Here is a 20,197-nt window from a genome sequence, read left to right on the forward strand (position 1 = left end):
CCCACCACCACCACTTCCCACCCGCTCATGCCTGACTAGGTGCTGTGACATAAAGTTTGTAACATTAAAAACAAAAGTTCCTTTTTTAATCCATCCATCTGTTTTTGCATTATGTGGCGGCTTGGGAACCTTGCCCTCTCTCATGCGCAGTAAAATATTAGTATTCCATACACCATTACATCAGTTATGAAAGTGTCTTTACTATTGAAAAAGAGTAAACTGAAATGTTTTCAAAATGTACATGCATCTTAATAACACTTAGTTTATCATTGTTTTAACTTGAAAATAAAAATGCAACATCTGATTGAATGTAGCAATGTTTGGTTGTTAGCTGCCCACTGATTTCAGAGGTGCAAAATTAAGGACAAAAACTAAAGACATCACTTTTGGTCATGTCAAGTTTTTAGTTTTATAACAGCACATTAAGTTTAGTCTCATTCTACATATTATAGACCACAATAAAACATTATCCTTGTGGTAGTGCAGGGAAGCTTGACCAGGCTCTGATGCTGTCAAAAACCGCTTTTACACAGCCTGTTCAAGGCGGGAATGTTTCCGCCTTTATCCCGTCTCACTGTATAAAAGTATAAAAAAGGTACAAACACGAAACGGCGGGCACACTGTTGTTCCGGCAATAAGCCAACAGCGGAGGCAGTCACAGTGACGGCTAGACAGTCTGTGTAAAAGGGAGAGCCGACATGGCAGGGCACACACCAACGCTGCTGTGTTACATGTCAAGCCTCTGATTCCTGAACACGGGCATGCTATCTAAAATCACACACTGGAGCAGCATCATGTCGGCTTTGTTTTGCTCAGTGTAAACAATTAAAGCATAACGAGGGGTCTTCTTGAGTGCAACAGAGCAGGATGTGTAAACTTGCATCTCTGGAAAATTAAAATACAATCAACTAAATTGCAAATTTGGCTTCAGAGAGAAAAAAACAAAACAATTTAAATCCAACTAAAGGTAACATCACATGCACACAGCTACATCATTCCCTCTGAACTGACAGATAACTGCCTCCTTAAAGAAGTCCTCCAATCTACAATCAGTTAAGGCAGAACCATATTTCTCTCGGGGGTCTCGCACCTGAAACAGGCAATGACAAAATGTCACTTGTATCAGTGAACATTAGTACAATCAAGACAAAACGTTCCTGCCCGACTCGCCAAGAAAACAAACCATATCATTAGGAAAAAAAAACAAATTATAATCAACAAAACATTCCCCATACTTGGTTTAACTTGGTGCCGACCCCTTTAATTTCTGAGTAAGTCAGAAAAAAGATACATTTATCATTTAAATCATGAAAACTTAAGATTCGAATAAACAACAACTGAATTTAAAGGATTCTTGTATGAGTTTTCCATTTACCAGAAAATGATGTAATGTGCTCATGGGAACAAACGTTGTGGTCGCACCCACTTTGTCACAACATTTGAAAAAAATTTATTATAGAGAGAGAGAGTGTATATATATATATATATATATATATATATATATATATATATATACACACACACTACAACCCCGGCGTGTGCTCCAGGATTTATAGCGAGCTGATTAAGAAGTCCTCCCACTCAGCGACGCCCCGGGACGTTTATTTCTGTCGTTACTTCTCCAGGCGTCTTTCACAGCGCGTCTGCGTGTGTCTTGTTTGCATTTGTTTGCATATGACTGATGTCACATGTGAATATTATGAGAACGAGACGGCTGCTAACAGGTGGGATTCGTACCCTCAAGCCCCTCTGGCAGTATTACGTCTGTGAATTGAAACTTTGGTTTTCAACACAAATGTTGAACACTGTTGTTTCTTTTCAGCAAATATTAACTACACAGTCCACAGTGCCCCTGGGGTACATGTAGAGTGTTTTTCACAACTCTCACCCATCTTCACCTTTTTTCTCCCCCCGTTCTTCACTTTTCTCAGTTGCAGCTCCTCGATGCCGCTGATGGAGGGAGGTTAGCTAATGGCTGTGGTGTTGAAATGGGGAGGGCGGGGGGCGTGTGAGACCAGGCCAAAGCAAGAACAGCTCTCTGGGGTACCAGGGGTGGATGGGTCCTTGTAAAATAGAGGGGCAGTAAAATTGCCAGAGGGGGCTCGGGGGTGGTATGAATCCAACCTGTTAGCAGCGTTCTCATTCAGCCTGGTAAATAATGCAGGTGTCAAATGGGGCAGAGAGGTGATGTGTTCGAGGACCTGAGAGAGAGCCAGGCTAAAGGTTGAAGTAAACCGATACTGAGGAAATGGATGTTTTGGACCTGAGAGTCACTTTACTCAGGTGGTTAGATACTGTAGGCTGGTAGAATGGCAGTGTAGGAGTGAGTGTGATAAAGAGATGAGTTTTTGACAGAATTATTTTTGCTCCACCAAGCACTGTTTTCTCCATTTACTTGCTCAGGGTTTTCATTTTCCTCACTCTCTCTCTCTTTTTGTTTTTTTTTTAAAGATTTTTCTGTTTCATTCACTCCCACCCAGAGGTGAGCCCTGCCCTGCCAAGAACTCCACATTCAACACAACCCACCCTCACACACATGCGCACATTTCTTCGCTACCTTACAATGATGTGGGTGTGTGTTTGTGTCTGCGTATGTGAGAATGTTAACACACTTTGCAAGATTTACAGCTACCATAGAAAAGCAGCTTCTTAATGTGAAAAGCAACCGGCTGTGGGTGTGTTTGTGTGTGCATGGCGGGACGGTGTGAGTTGATTCTGGAGTGTTTGAATGTTGTATTGTTGATTCAGTGTAAGCCTAAGAGAAGTATATACAGAGCAACACAGTCTGCTGGTGCTCCTGTTGTTGTGTGCGACTAAATCTTACACCCCTGCTTGGAGAGTCGAGGTTTTGTTTTGGACACGTTATTAAGGCCGCGGTGTGTGTGTGTGTGTGTGTGTGTGTGTGTGTGTGTGTGTGTGTGTGTGTGTGTGTGTGAGTGTGAGTGTGTGTGTTTCAGGCCGAATACGAATTTCGAGGCCCCTGAACAGCGGCGAGAGGCTGTGTGATAGCAATCTAATTCAGATGAACTGCAGGCGTGCAGGGGGGAAGGTCGGGTTATCTTGTGATCCCTAGTGGCAGCCTGCTAGGACACATATCACAGCATGACAGACTGCTCCTACGGGTGTGCACACACACACACAAACACACACACACACACACACACACACAGACAACACAACACCCATACTGACACAGTAGCGAACAGAGCGGCGCTGCTCTGGCCGTGCACCAACATGCTTTATGGATGAGCATATTTGCTGAGGTCTCCCTCCACGCTGCAGTGTTAGTAACCAGATGAAGACTGGCACGGCTTCCACATCCTGCCTTTCTCCTCCTACATATGGTTTTCACATATGTCCTTCTATTTTTTCTTTCTGTGTTTGGATTAGCCAGCCAAGGTCAAACGTAGGTCAGCCGTGGAAGGCTCAACCACTCAGAGTTCTGCTCCTTTGCTGTGCCGCCTGCTGTCGTGTACTCAGCTAACCCTCAAGCTTTGAAGGCGAAGCTCAAGGGGCTTTGTGTGAACTTGCATCACATTTCTCTTGCTTGACAATCCAACAGTTTGACACACATTTACACACACACACACACACACACACACACACACACATGCATACACAAAGGCCTGTGTGTGCGAGTGTATGTGCGCAGATTTGCCTACATACCCTCCCACGCGCCCAGTACATCTTCCTTTGACAGACATATGACCTTGACTTTCCCCTCCGTGATGTTTTATAGAGAGTCTGGCTGCTCTTTGATGCTGTCACAATGTGAATAGACAGATGAATGTTTGGGTGGAGGGAGCCAGCCGGGGATGGACAGATGATAGAGCCATCAGCTTTCACGGGTGGAGGAGGGTCTAGTGACATGTGACATCACAGAGGCATCTCTCACGCCCCAGCTTGAGGAAACCCAAGATTTACTGTCCTGGTTATATATTTGGCCATCGGGATCTGATGAATAAAGGAGAAATGGGGCCCATTTGGGTCAGCGAGGGTCACGTACCTCGTATAAGTCATTAGAATGCTTTTCCCACTGTTTTTGTAGGAAGGTGGTCTTGGCCTCGAGTTCAAAAGCTTCACTGTGGTAATACATCATTCATCAGGAGGGAGAGCAAAGGAAAACAGAGCTAAGGTTTCACAAAGGTCTAATAATATCAGCAAATAACTCTTAGCAGTTGTAACCTCATCTTTCATAGCATCACAGAGGGGGCTGACATTTACCTCATACCATATAATAACACGATGAGTGGCGGACATTTTTTGGGCAATTAGAAAGAAAATATTTGAAAGGCAAGTAATCATCCCTCTGCTGTTCTCACTATTCAAACAGCCTACACGGAGCATCTCCCCCTACCCGAATCTCCCAAGTAACCAGATGATGATGATGATGATAGATAGATTTTTGCAAATATTATTTGACCCACGTCTGTCATCCCTGTCAATCATTCTGCATGTGTTTTTCTATTCCTGCTGTCACACTGATATAAATAGCAAATCACTGACCTGTTTGTGTTCTGTTTTTCTCAGATTCGTGTCGACGGGCCTCCTTACGGCGGCGTCCAGTATGAGACCATATCAGTCATCAAGGACGGCAGCCCTGTCCTGCGAGATATGGCCTTCTCCCTCGACCGCAACTACCTCTACGTCATGTCCGACAGACAGGTGGGTGTTAGGAAGGACGCGTACCGTATGTGCGAAGCTGTGATGGCTAAATACACAAGTGCCCTCATGCGGGAGAATGGATACGGCTCGTGTGCATATGTTTAAATGTCAGGAAAAGTGTGTGAATGTATGTGTGTGTGCGTGTGTGTGTGCGTGTGCGTGTGCTCCAGCAGGGCCCAAGATGGCCCACCTCTCAACATCACCAGCACCACCACCCTCTGTTAGCTATAAATAACCTAGGTGGCGCAGCGGGGGACGTTGTGACAGCGTTTGATAATGAAGGAGAACAATGAGGGCAGGGAGAAAGAAAGAAATAGAGAGACAAGGAAAAGACAAGGCACAAATGAGAGAGTGAGAGAGAGAGAGAGAGAGTGAAAGATGAAGGGCACTCGCCGGCTGGCTGAGGCAGAGGATGGGAGGAAGAGTGATGAGGGAAAGAGGAGCAGCTGGAGGAGTGTATGACTTAGACAGAGTAAAAGTGAAACACTAAGAGAAAAAGAGAGACAGACTGCAAGGTCATCCTTTCACACTTCTTCTAATGAAGTGACACAGCATCGCGGGGCAGGTGGGAGGAGGCCGATAGCCATCAATGCAACTGACATACTAAGTAGGCAGGAGTGGACGCGAGGGCAGACGGGTGGAAGGAGGGGACGCAAGGACAGGAGACGCAGGCCGAGGCGATGATGAGAGGAAAACATGGTGGCAGAGAGAGAGAGAGAGAGAGAGAGAGAGATGAAAAGAGGAGGAGAAGTGAGGAGAGGAGCAGCAGCAGCTGCAGGGGAGCGTGGCAGCGCGAGCAACCCCAGAGACAGAGAGCGTGCGAGGCTGTCAGTGCGAGGTGATAGATTGCCGTCCTTTCTCCTTATCTTTGCTTTTAACACACTCAACAACCGGCTGGCCGGAGCTTACAGGTGAACGAACCGTGGTGGGCGGATACGATGCGAGGGAGTTGTTGAGACAATAGCGTCCATTGCCGAAGGAATGAGGAGGAGAGGAGGAAAACGATTTATTTTTTATCCCTTTCAGCATCTGTGACTAACACATCACTTGTGCTGTGTATGATTTGTTTTATTCCACTCCGGAAAACAACAACAACAAAAAAAGTTGCTCAGTTTTATTCAGACACTTGCCTGCTGTGAGAGTAAAAATATAACAGTGTCTAATGCAATCACCAGTAATAGCTCCGTACTTCAACCAATATTACAGCTGATCTCTCAGTAAGACAGACCCCAGATGTCTGAACCAAATTATTTCAAATCTCAAATCTCTCTTCTATTAACATTTATACAGTATATTCACCAACTTATTTGGATTGCAGAGCCAGTATTTAAGTGTGTTTTTCCAGGGTAAGAACTCCAATCTGCTAAGTATATGCAGATGTATCTGGCAGTGGGGTGATGACTCTGTTGCGAGGCATGACACGAATTCCACAAGTAAAAAAGAGTTTGCGCTAAGTCTAAATTCTGTTTCCCATATTTATTAAATCCTTTATTCCCACTTATTCCACGGATGAAACGAGCGTTTGATGTTGAGCTCATAACTGCTAGTCATCTGAATGAGGAGTGATGTTGGCGAATATTATTAGTATTCAGCATGTCGACCCTTCTGTCTCGCTCTCCCGGGGGTTCGGGGAGGATCGAAGCACAGACACACACATACATATCCACTGAAATGTGGATGTTGCCCTGCATGGATAAAGATACAACTACAGTTAGCCTGATAGTCACACCTGACGATTGGGATTCAGTGTGGCTACACTCTCGTTCAGCAGTTTTTTTAATAAACGTGTCACATTGAACTGAAACTACATGTTTTTTCTTTATTTATTCTTCACAGTTAGAATTTGATTTGTTTAGAATTTAATCTGTGATGTTCCCAACCTCAAAGCCTGGACCTGCTCGAGTGTTATTTATTTTACAAGTCTAGATGAAACTGCACACACTAATGGGGATCATATTAAAGGTCCCATATTGTATAAAGTAAGATTTCCGTGTCTTTTTTGATTATTAAGCAGGTGTAGGTTATATATAAATACAGTCCATAGAGAAATGTACAAAGCCTGTATTCAGAAACTGATCCTTAAAACCAGCCGTCGGGACTTCTGTAACTTTGTGATGCCACAACAAAGCTGTCACCGCCCTCAGCCATGCCCCAAGCCCAGCCCAAGCAGGCTCACCATCCAACCTTGCAGAACTTGGTTTTCTCTGAGTGCTTACTTGAAATGTCGACCTGTTGTCACTAGAGCGAGGAGAGAAGCCTGAGAGAGGAGATGTAAAACTACATAGAAATGGTTTTTGATATTTGAAGCCACAAATATATTTTCTCTCGGATATCAAAACTTCAGTTAAAACACGGGAAAAGTGTAAAATATGGGACCTTCAAAAGTATTCTCTTTGATGAAACCTCTTATATACATATAGCAGTGGGTACCACAGTTCATTTGTCAGTAATCTACTCTCCTCTATCCACTGTAAAATCACAGCAGCCACCTTCGAACCTCCCCCTTTTCGCTCTAGCGTTCTGTGGAAAACATCTATTTGACCTTTATCGTATCGTTAACTTAAATGTCACCCCGAGCTTCACTTGAAGCTAGACATCCAGGACATCACGAGATCTATCTTGTCTAAGCTTCACTTGTTCCCATGTGTCTAGCTGATGCTGTCTGAGGCCAAGCACATGGTGATGGGAGACGGCAAGAACAAAGGAGGGATGGTATCAAACAGAAACCAGGGCAGATTTGGCTCCAGTTGCATTTCCTACTCTGAATAACAAAGAGGCCCTCTGTGTTTGGCACAGTGGGAAAGACAGAATACAGAGCGCAAGAGAGAGACAGACACTGAATGACAGAGAGACAGAGAGAGAGAGAGAGAGCGAGGGAGGGAGACATAAATTGGGAGAGAGTAATATTTGCTCAGCGAGGCCACGCTCCAGAATCTGGGCTCTCGCTCCCTCCAGTCCTCACACCTGACTGTGTGTGTGTGTGTGTTGTGGCGGGGCTGAGAGTCGTAGGATGTGCGAGTAAATACAAACATGCAGACAGGCACCCACAGGGACACACATACACACACACATATACACACACTCACACACAGACACACAAGCTCCCTGAGTTTTCATTTGCATAGGTACCGGCATGATGCACTGGCTCTCGCAATCACATGTACACTCGCACAAAAAACACTGTAATTATAGACGCATGCAAGCGCCAGTCTCCCATTCAGTATTCAAATGGAATCTCCATAAGGCTTTCGGAAGCTTTTCATCCAGCCTTTTTATTTCACCCGCATATGTATAGATTACACCTACTGCATATGTATAGATCTTCACACACGCATTCACTGCCTACCCCAAGTTATCTTTCAGTATGTGAAAAAAAAACTTTATTCTCTCTCTCGTACTCATTTGTTTCTCTCACACCATCATTCACTCACCATCCCAAACATATTTAGTAGCTCCCTGTTTCATATTCGGTCCATGGGGCTGTCACGTTAAACTGTGCTTTTGTTTTGTAGATGTAATGACAATAGCATCCACCATATTAATGATGTGGTGAGATTGGCCCAGTGCGAGGCAGTGCAGTGGAACTGATGAAAAGACCTGGCTCACTGACTTCCTCTTCTCCAGGAGCAGTATGTACTAGTGTGTGTAGTGGTGTGTGTGTGTGTGTGTGTGTGTGTGTGTGTGTGTGTGTGTGTGTATGTGTGTGTTCGCCTTCCTGTAGGGTGCTGTATCATTACTGACAGTCCTGAAATACATAACAGCAGGTTTTCATCCCAAGATTTATCTTCAGACGACATCTGTGTATATCCACTGCAGCGCCTATGTTGAAAAAAAAAAAATCCTCAAAAACATGTTTGTTACATCATCTTCGGGTTTTTCACAGGACTCACACTTTGCGCTTTGTGTCTTCCAACTGTCCTCGTGCATCCTGTGATTGTGCAGATCCATTTTGTGGATTTCTGCCAGATCACATGTTTGAGTCATGTTGAGTGAATCTGTGTGTGTGTGTGTGACTGCTTCTATCTATCTCTATATTTAGACCAATAATCCAGAGATTTTTGGTACTTGGCTGGGTAGCAGTGCCGGCGGCAAACGCAGTGATGGAGAGAAAAAGGTCGTAGCTGTTTCGGGAGATTCAGCTGAGCTGCCTCCTAGACATGTCCTCGACTCTTTTCCCTCTCCTCTTTTTCTCTCTCTCCCTCCGTCTGCGTCATATAAAATGCCCCCTGAAATGTCTTACATTCCTGAAACACCTCACCGCATTTAATATTGCATCAAAAGCTGCAGATTTCAAACTGAATACCACATCTTGCACTGCGCTAACAAAGCACACGCGGGTACGCACCACATAACATCTGCCCAAGTTGCACATGCTAAAGCACGGGGGGCTTTAAGCTTTATCCATAAGCCATGCTTTACATGCAGCCGGATACACTGTCCGTACAGTAAAGCCATGACAATTCCAACAGAAGCTCTAATCAAACAGGTAGAAAGAGTATTCATGTGTGAATGGCAGCTGGAGCATAGCTAAACCACTGGTGCTGTTGCCAGCTCATGCAAATTCATTCTGTTGGATCTGCATGTGTTCTCTGGCCTGGCCTCATCCTCGCTGACATATATCCTCTCCCTGTCTTTTGTGTATCGCCCGAGAGTGCAAGAGGACCTCATCCGGTTCTTTAAAGACAGTGACCAGTGCTGCTTATTTTTTTGTATGTTTATGTGTTACTGCTCTGCAATTTGGGAGCTCAGGCCATGCAGTGAAAGGACATACAGTACAAACACGCCTTACACTGTGGCCCACATGAGGCCTTAAGCGGGCACTGGCTCTCTTTGTAGTGAGTTTATCAACACAATGCAGTGCACTGGGATAAATGGTGACAACTACTCCACTAGCGAATGGGGGTCTTTTTGGGGCCTGGATTATCAACATTTTTATGAGGCCTTTTCATTCCCTCTGTTGGTGTATTGTGCTGTTATAGCCGCTGGCACCCAGCAGTAGGGCTAGCACTCATCACACACGGCTGAGAATCATTGACTGCATTATGTCGGTTGCTTTGGTCAGCAGCCAGTATGCAGAGCCCTGGACTATAATGTATTATTCATGGCGAACAATCAAGATTTAACATCTGAAAGGGTTTTGAAGTGATACCTGTGGCGTGGCCTTAGTTCTGCCTGAAAAGGTTTTTGAAAACACCTTAATAAAAAAAAGAAAAAAAAGACACAAAAACACACACACACACACACACACACATAGAAAGGCACACACACACACACACATAGAAAGGCACACACACACACACACACCCACACACACACACACACACACAAAAAAATAAGTGGTTACATTTTTATCATGCCATTAAATCCCAAGAAAAGAGGCAGCTTTTGACTTTGTAATGGAGCTCAATAGTTTTTGTAATGTATTATGGCCATAGCAGACACAAACACACACACACACACACACGCGAGTACATAATATACCTTCACAGATTTAATAGTGTTCCCAGTGAAATAGTGGCCCTCTAATTGCCAGCTCTTTATAAGGATAAGTGTGAAATTCTTGCTAGCATGACCAACTGAGGGATACTGAGCCGGCTTGTAAAACAGACTCGTCTTTCATGGACAGACACGCGGTCCTCCCCCCTATAGAGGTGGTCAGTCATGTGCTGCTGTCACTCTCCAGTACACCCTTAGCTCTTTAGCAAGCATTAACCCCCCCAGCCTCCAATCCTCATACGCCATCCTTCCTCCCTTAGCCGGCTCCATGTATGGAACGGCAACATTACAGCTCAGAGATTATCAGAAAAGAAAAGAAGACCTCTTTTTTCAAAATCTGGCAATTTCTTCCAGGTGCTCAGCTGTGAAATTTGAAATCCATGCATGGATTCTTTCTTCTTCTTTTAAATCTTTTTTTTTTTTCTATGAGGCCTCTTCTCAACCTGTTCTCCCTCCCCTCCCAGAGTTTTCTGCCCCCCCCCTCCATCTCCTTCCCCTTATCCCCCAGCAGACCCTTTGTTTGGCTGGGGTGGTTAGATTGGAAGGAAATGGGTTCAGTGCTTATCAAGACAGGAGGAAATAGGATTCATTCACACCTCATCCAGGCTTAGATGGGCTGACATGCTACTGGCTCATCGTTATGCAGGACTTTAGTGTGTATGACACGCTGATTTCATGTGTTAATGGGCATGGAGCACATGATGGCTTGTAGCCAAGGCCTTCCACTGTGCACTGTAGGTGTTGTGGCTCGTCCAGACTAGCAGCAGTGTTGGTGGAGAGCTGTTTGTTTCCGGGGCTTTACTGTTTACACCCGTCACAACAAGCAGATTGGACTGGCTCATGTCCAGGCCACTCATTCAAAGACCGAAGTATGTGTGCATGTTCCTGTATGTGTTTTTCCTAAAAGCCCAAATCTTATTTTAACCATCTATTTCAGAGCTTACCGGAAGACGCTAGCTTCCTTATCTAATAGAAGAGGAACAATAATAATAAAGGAAGACGTCTGGCGATGGTTCAGGCCAAAAGAATGGGCATGACAGTGGAGCAAACAAAGTCAAAACGGCACAGGGACAAAAGATTAGCGCTACTTCTGAGCCCCCTCCTTCCTTTCCACCATTTGTTAGTTTGCCGTTCGGCCTGAGTAGCGAAGGGATTTCCGGCAACTACCACCACCTTAACAAGTGTTGCCTCGCTGTCCCATGACCCTGTCCTGGCCCTAGGGCAGCCCGGTTAGCTCGCAGCTGCCAGAGAGGGAACAAGACCAGAGGTTTGACCATTGACCCTTATCTCTGTATTTCTGACCCAATCTGTCCGTCAGTGACACTCGAACAAAGAGTCCCAATAACTCGACTACCCACCATTACAGCGCCAAGGACAATCAAGAGACAGCTTTCAGGATGAAAGAGCAGTCAGTGGAATGGGAACTGAACTCCGTAAAGTCCCACAGTCTTCTCACTCCTTCTCAAATCTTTTTTTTTTTTTCACAGCTGAGGTTCACAAACCAGAATGCTGAATATTCCCCTCTGTAACCTCTGAATGTGAAATGCCTCTCTGGATCCCACAGGATGTAAAAGATATCTTCCCCTCATAATTCCTTGAATGTTCCCTAATTCCCCTCAATGTATCTGTGGCTTCCACCACATGAATAGGTCTTAAACTGAGGTCAAATGAGGTGTGTTTTATATGGTACAACGGATAATACAAGAGGTGCCATATAGCCCAGGCAGCCATAAAGTCTACACCAGTTGTTATATGAGGGAAGTGACCTGTCATGCATGACAAAACTGTGGGCCAACATATGGACCACTCATCTGCGTCCCATTCCCCCCGTCACTGGAGCTGATTACAGGAGGGGAACCGTGGTCACCGCTCGCGAGCATCTATCTGCTTTTTCGACAGAGCTCAACAACAGACAAACATCTCCGGGACAGCCTCCTATCAGTCGGACGGCAGACAGCGGCCCTGATAGATCGGCAAGTCCTGTTTTATCTGGGATGTAAGCGCGACGGCGGGGTCAGTTTGGCAGCCGTAGGGTGTGAGGGCCAGCAAATCAATCGCACGGCCGCTCTCTCACCCAGGTGCTCAGCAGTTGGATGGAGAGGTTGGGTGAGGGGTGGGTGGGTGGTGGGGGGTGGAGCTGTTGCTTGGAAACTTGGGCTTAAGGTCTTTGTTGCGTCACTGACAGCTTCCCTTGATATTGACACCTGGACAAATTAGGATAAATTCCCCTGTCAATAGGCACATCCAATGTTATTGATGATGCAATTTAGCTTTTCATTCGGGAGAAACCGCTTTCATTCCTGTCCCACTTGTCAAGCCGCCTTAATCTGGAGCTTTGGGAGTGTACGTATCTGTGTGTTTGTGTTCAAGTGTAGTCTGAAGTAAATAAACTATTGTGACTACACTCGTCTCTACCTCGATTGTAAGTTTATCCTTCAGTACCTTTTTAGTAGTTTTTTCTTTCGTGAATTTTTAAAGCTGTATGCATTCATTACTAAAACTAACTATACCACTGAGGTGGTTTTTTAGCACTTTGGCAGGTGTTTCCATGTCTGCGGGCAGATTTTGTCTTGCACAACCGTGTAAGAGGCAGTCACGAAACTTAACAGGTGTGTAGTCAAGATCAAGATGAAGGCTGAGTGGTCCAAGCAAGGGGAGGTTATCAAAGGGAAGTATGGGGGGTAGGATGTAAGAGAGGGGCTATGGGGGGGGGGGTCGGACCAGCCATCACACCTGTCAGCAGTAGTAGTTCCTGCCACAACTACTGCTTTGGCGGCTGTTCAGATGTTTGTCTCACTATCTGTGGACAAACACTGTCACTGCATTAGTGTAACAACTGTGTGAGTGAGTTGAGATCAAAATGAAGGCCAAGTTTGAATCTGAGTGAGGTCCGACCCACGACCCACCTCATGTAATCATGTAGCAATGACTACCGGGTACTCATGGGTCGGAACGTCTTTAGTTCTTTTAATTTTCCATCTGTTTAATTGTTTGCTTCTTGTGTCTTGATCGAGCCTTGTTTGATTAACTGGCTACTCGTCCACATACTCACTCTGTCCCCCATTACACTAATGTAACTGTCCATTAACAGTTTATTTTTTAATGAGGTGATTTTGTATCATATGACTTTGCAGCTGTTCAGTAGAGAGTTGTGGTTCGAACTGCTTTTGACCACCCACGTTATATTTCTTTTCCTAGTTAATGTGCGTGTCCATGTTGTACGTGCCACCATTTCCTGCCTGAATCAGACGTGTTGGAAGGTTTATGTGCATGTATGTTGATGTACATGTTCCTTGTGTTTGGTTTAAGGCATGTGCACTGCGTCTGTTTACGTGCTGTCTCTCAGCATTGTGAGGTCAGGGGTTGTGGGAAGTTCAAGGGTTGACTTGAGTCTGTTCATCAGGCTGAAGGGGTCACTCAGCAGGTCAGTTAGAGACGCCCCCTCATTGAATCATGTTTTTATAGCATCCATTTGCTTGACCGCTCGCTACTCAGCTATGTCTGTCTCTTGATGACCGATACGAGTGTCCTTCCGCCTTTGGGCTGTGTTCTGGCGATGTTTTACATGTCTGAATGTCGAGCTCTGTTTGCTCCCCCTGCGCTAGCCTACCTAACAAAGGCACCTCATTTGCATGAGTCCCTGAGCAGGCATTGTTAATTGACTTAAGCCAGGATTAGTGTTAATCAGGTTTTGTGCCCTGGAACCATTGGCCAATCCTAACCTCATTATTTGATAGCAGCACACGTCCTGTCAGCCCCCATCATGCTGTTAATTAATAGAAGCCTGTGCACCCAGGTCCCCGCCTGAACCCCCTCTTACCTCGCTTTTCCCCACCTACCCATAACCCCTTCCTCCCCTTTCCCACCTTCACACCCAAGCCCCTGCTATATGAGCAGAGGTCAATACACAGTAAAGCACTGCACAAGCTGTGAATGCAGCGACGAGGCCAGCAGACCGTGCAGCTGTCAGTAAACAACTGCGCTGTAGCTTGACGTCTGCTTCAGGTGAAATGCTTCCCAAATAGACTCAATAGTGTCAAGTCCGGTATGAATGGATTTCCACCCCCATATTAAAGACCCTATGGCAGGGTTTGTTTGTGTCTGGATTTACGATCCTGTGTGTCTGCACATCCCCTAATACCAGCTTAAACCTCACGGCTGTCTCCCACCCCAGCCCCAGCCCCCGCCACATCCACAGCAGCCTCTCACTGGCCCTCTGACATAATATGAGATAATGAGGAAAAGGATACCTGATCCTTAGACTCTCTGACACCTCTGTCTCTGTCTGTCTGCAGTCTCCCAGAGTTTTCCATTAGCCAGCTGGCTGTTGCTCCCACAAACAAACGCAACCCTCCTGAAAAGAGATATATTTTTATAAGCAGGCTGCACCTTTGTTACATTGTTGAACGGTGAGGATTTGTTGGGAAAATTCTGGATCAGGACATGTTTGAATAGCAGGATTCAGGAGGCTGAGAGAATCAGGCAACAAATTACAGACATTCAGAAGTAAACGCTGAATAGAGGTGGTCAGTCTTAGGCAGGAAATCATCACTCTAAGTAAATTGAGTAGCAAACCTGTCCTTGAACTTGTTTAAAGCCTCTCATTATTTCGAAACGCTGCTATTAATCACTGATTAAGCTCCAGTTTCAGTCCACTTGATGTTGTGTTGCTGTGTGTATGGGGCAGAATTCAGAGTAACGTCCCTTTTAATTTTCTTTTCTTTTGTTTCATATATATGAGGGTGTGCAGATATATGTGCTTTCATACTGTATGGGTGCGTGTGCGTGGTGTACACATTAATGTGTATGTGTGTGCATGTGTCACTGTGAATGTGAGCCAAAGGAGCAGTCCAGGAGCCATCCTGCCAGAATAATCAGCTCTATAATTAAGAGCTGTGAGTATGTCCCCCTTCTCTCTTTCTGTCTCTTTCACTCTAACTGTCTGTCTGCTTCTATAATGGCAGAGCATTTGTCTGTTTCCTCCCTGTGCCTATGCAGAATGCTCATGACATTTATTGTGAAACTAATGGCAGTGCTTCGCTCCTCCTAATTGTAGGCTTTAATTGCAATAATTATTTACAAGCCTAATTAGAGCCTAGAGAGTGTCAGGGAGAAACACGAGTGCCGGTTGAAGGAATCACGACAGGGTTTGTCAGGAGCCAGGCGAAGAGTAAAGTGAATAGAGTGGTAATGTTTGGTCTATAATTGGGGGAAGCCATGTCTGCAAGTCTCCTTGGCTCTCTCACTCTCACTTTTTCTCTTTTTTTTTTTTTTATGCATCTGTCAGTTTCCAACCTGCTTAGTGCTGAGATGGGGCTGCAATCACCAAGTGAAGTGTAGTGTAGTAGGTTTTGATGCCGGATCCACACATCAGTGGAGAGCAGCAGGCTTGGTCCCCAGCACCGCGGTAAAGGTGTTTATTTAGAGGTCTAAGGCTCTGTAGACTGATCGTTCCTGTTTGAGAGGAGCTGACAGCTCACTTCACTACTACCAGCTGTCTTCTAAAAGGGCTGAATAAGTGTGTATGCGCACACGCACGTGCATCTCACGTGCATTTGTCACCGAGTGCATTTGTTGCTAACCGGGACCTTGGTTCATTTGCTGCAGTTTGGCAGACCCTCAGGAGGTCTTTTGTGTCCATGTGTGTGTGTGTTTTACTGTGTGATGCGGTCATGCTGCCAGGGCTGCAATATGCTCTTTGTCTGTCCTTCACAAGGCCAGTCTCAGTAAACAGGCTACAGCAGGAGAGGTGCTGGTTTTGATGGGCTGCCCATGGCAGCTCAACCCTTTCTTCTTCCCAATGGAAGAACACACACACAGACACACACACACACACACACACTCTCTCTCTCTCTCTTTCTCCCTTTCTTTCTACCTCTCTCTCTCTCTCTATTTGCTGGGGTTGGTCAACACATTCCCCTGATTTTCCCCACTTCTTTCCCCCCTTTCTCTTGTCTTCTTCCTCTTTCTTCTCTCCTGTCAGTGCAGAGTCCGATGGGAGGACTCAATCCCACAATGCCATTCTCCTCTCCCCTGCGGCTCACTCTGACAAAGCTGTCAGCCTGAGCCCTAGTGATGGATATAGTAGTATTGTACAGTGTGTGTGTGTGTGTGTGTGTGTGTGTGTGTGTGTGTGTGTTTCTATAGTGTTACAATAAGTCAGATATCCTGTTTTGGACTCTTGCTGGGCAGAAGGGTGATTTACATACTCCATAGAAATCATTTACAGATGTGTCTATCCTCTGTTGTGATGATAGACACTTTTAGTCTTTTATTCGGTGTGAGCTTAGATGTTGGCCTGAGTCTGCGTTTTTGGTGAAGAGCAAATGATAACATTCATATGAGAGGACTGTACATGACAAATATTAGAGAAAACACTGTCCTCAGATGTGCTAGAACACAAGCACACACACACACACACACACACACACACACACACACAATCTTTGAACATGGAATGAAGATGAATGTGTAGGGATGGATAACATATCTCCTAATGCAATATTTGAGGAAAAATATTAGAAAGAGCACGGGCTAGATAAGGCCAGTGATTTAAACAGTGTGTCTGCCGACAGCCTGTTGAAATATTACCCTTCTTGCTGACTTGTAAATCGGATATTTGGAGCCAGAAGGTTCACATGGTTGTAATAGATAGGGCCACAGAGTGACGGATGGGGCTGTGTGGGGGGATTTTTTATTTTTTTTTTGGGATGGAAAAACTGCTCAACAGATTTTGTGGTGGACAAAATACCGTTACCTACACTCTGAATGGAGGCAGCATATAGAGATGTTTAAAGTTCATATGTGGAACCAAAAAAAAGAAAAAAAAGACACTATATACCTCAGAGGCAAAACACTTATTTATCTCGCTCTCTCCAAAAGCAACTGGGGAGCAGTTAATTTGGCTGCACAGAAGCAGCTGTCTGAGAGTTGTGGGATGAGGAGAGGAGAAAGAGACAGAGGGTGGAGAGAGAAGAGAGAGACGAAGAGAGTGAGACACAAAGGCAGTTTGGGCTCATTATGTTGATTTTTTTTTTTTTTTTCCTCTTCTGCCAAACAAAGACAGCCAGGCACTTTTAGACACACCACCGGAGATCACTCACTACTTTCTTTCTCCCTCTCACCCCGCCTCAGTTTCTTTATAGGCAAATTTAATCATTTTCTCTCCACTGCAGGAGCATGTTTGCCGATAGCCTTTGTCTCTGTATATTTCTTATGGAATCAAATTGGATTAAATCACAGGCACCATTATAGGGTCTGAGGAGGTCTTTCAGCCTCAGTAACACTTGTAGGCTCTCATTAACATATCACGACTGAGGTCCAGCTGAGGAGGATTTTGTGCGTGATACACATGCAAACATGCACAGCATGCACGTGCATATATCCATGCTTTGATTCTTGCAAACAAGCTCCGCACACACGAACACATACACACACGTATGTCCGCATACACACCCAGTTTGCGATTAGATGAAGTGTCCCTCACCACCTAAACCTTGTTATCAATGCCCCTCCTCCCTATCTGTCTCCTTTTCTCATGTACACAGACTAACATTCATCTAGGCACAAACACACACACACACACACACACACACACACACACACACACACACACACACACACCCCCATGCTTACACTTATGCACAAGCAACAGCCCTGAGAGCAGTGGGGTGTAACCAAACCCTTCATTTGTATGTACATCATGTACACAGGGAGAGACACTGAGACAAAGAGAACAAACATGCTCACATGCATGCACGCACACACACTTACTGTTACACGCACACACACACACACGCACAAAAAAAACATACACACTCAGACATGCACTGTGGAGTCCCTCTGTGGATCAGAATTCATTTCTGTCTGCCTCCCCCTCCAAATCAATACCCCCATTGGTCGACAGACAGCCTTAAGTGTGCCAGGGAGGCTCCCTCGCCTTCACACCCTCCCCAAACACATACACACACACACGTGCACACACACACACACACACGCGCGCACACACTCATGCCTGTTGATGTGTGATGGCCTCTGCTGCTTCCTTATTAACTCCTCACATGCTGACTGAAGCATACACCTCATTACTGGCTGCATTGACAGTCTGGGATCCTGCTGAGCGACACACACACACACACACACACACACAGAAACACTGGACCAGGACAGACAGGCCAGAGATACATGGAAAGACAAAGAGATACAGCGAAGCGACAAAGAGTGTCACATAGACAAGTCGTCCAGACATGGGTTAAAAAAAAAAAAAAAAAAAAAGGTTCCTGACAGAAAAAAAAATCAATCAAAAAACGCTCACTTGAAAGCAAGAGCACAAATATATATAATGATGAGTGAGACAGGTGTATAGCCAGACCTCGTGACTTCGCCCGCCCTGATATAGAGACGGGGAGGGAGGAGAAGGCAGAAGGTGTTAAAGTTTTCAAGTAAATAACAGGTTGTTAATTTAGTCGCTTAAGTATCACTCAAACAAACTCACTTACGTGTATTCCATTATATATACATTAATAATTTCCCTCCGCTGCAGATCAAGCACACTTGAGCTTCATTCTTTCACACCTTCAACCTCCTTTCACCAGGAGTGACTAAAGATTTCCAACCCACTGCTAATGTCATAATGAGTCATATTAGGGTTTGAAGTGGCTGCTGTTCAGACATCCTATACCTTTAAAATTAGTGCCCAGTTTGACATGATGTCTGATGGAGGATGAAGGCTGGTTGCCATGGAGGCAGGTATGAATTCAGTGCGACGGAAAGGAAGTACAGAGGCGCAATTTACAGGCTCCATTTGCAGAATGTTGCGGAAGCACGTGAACCCATTTGATGTGTGTATGCAAAGTACTAAGATACAAACACACACACACATGCATTGTTTGGAGGCACTTACAGTGTCAAATGTTGACTTGCTAAAATGTGGTTGAATTTAATTTAAGCATATGTTTCATCATAGTATGTCAGGATGTCACCTTTTTTTCGTTTTTTTTATAGTTGTCCTTGCACACTCACACACACGCTCACGCACACACTCACACACACACACACACACACACAGACATTCACAAACACTCTTAGGCACTTTCACAGCTCCCTGTTTCCATCTCTTAAATGTCAGTGTGGGCCTTTAAACCAGTTGCCAGTGAGCAAGCAGGGTAGAGGGGTCTGAGAGTTCAAAGTGGCCGGGCAGCATGGATGTAATTTCCTCCTTTTAGCCTCCTGACTGAATTACTGAGCAAAGAGGCCACCTCGACTGGGAGCAGCACAGGAGAGCGAGCACGGGAGCGCAGAGGAGAAGGGGTTCAGGAGGGGAGGGGGAGAAAAAGAAAAAAAAAAGAGTAGGGGAAGAGATGGGGAGATAAGTGGAAAAGAAAGACGAGAAAGGTTCCCGGGGAAAGAGCCAGGGAGTTTCAGATCATATCACCAGTATCTATCTTAACATCTTTACCTTTGTATAAGAGGGTGCACACATGGGACGTGGAAAAGGAGTAAAGGCTGTGGAGGTATCATTAGCCGTGCTTGACATTGTACTATTAAGTGAAGCTGTTAAGTTATGCATACAGTAAGAAAATTAATGTGTTTTTCCGTGTAGGTGTTCTCCTAAGGTTACTGGCTGCCACAGCATTCCATTAAGACTAGAAATGAGGAGGGAAATATGCAGTCATGAGCCGAGAAAGAAAAAAGGGCAGCGAGAAGTAGCTGAAATTCAGATGTCTCGCCCTCCTTTTGTTTATTTTTGTTGTTTTTTTTATGTAAGTCATTGAACAATGTTTTGAGGCATTTTAAAGTTGGCCAAGGGCTTCACAAACACACACAAGCAAAACACACACAAACACACCCACTTCTCGGTCTAACCTGTTCCCCTCCTCTCCTTGCCCAAAAAGAGGATTGAAGCCATACATAATTGATACGCTCCTCTCTGTATTGACTGGTTGGATTTTTTCATCCCCCTCACTGGTCGATTCCCTCACTCCATTATTTCTATGGTCGCACTCCCTTCGCTGCCTCACTGCCCCCCCCCCCCCAG

At 45.2% G+C, this 20,197-nt stretch overlaps 1 protein-coding gene across 1 annotated transcript in view; it reads left to right on the plus strand.

Moving 5' to 3' along the window:
* Window positions 1-20,197, plus strand: part of plxna2 (plexin A2) — a 180,057-nt gene that overhangs the window by 69,638 nt on the left and 90,222 nt on the right. Inside the window, exon 4 of the mRNA XM_023415627.2 lies at window positions 4,531-4,665. Within this exon, the coding sequence (XP_023271395.1) occupies window positions 4,531-4,665 (135 nt within the window). The remainder of the gene's footprint in view (window positions 1-4,530; window positions 4,666-20,197) is intronic.

Source organism: Seriola lalandi, unplaced genomic scaffold, assembly GCF_002814215.2.
Source record: "Seriola lalandi dorsalis isolate HSWRI2012SDOR001 ecotype SW California unplaced genomic scaffold, Sedor1 jcf7180002054554, whole genome shotgun sequence".
In the NCBI taxonomy this organism is placed as follows: domain Eukaryota; kingdom Metazoa; phylum Chordata; class Actinopteri; order Carangiformes; family Carangidae; genus Seriola; species Seriola lalandi.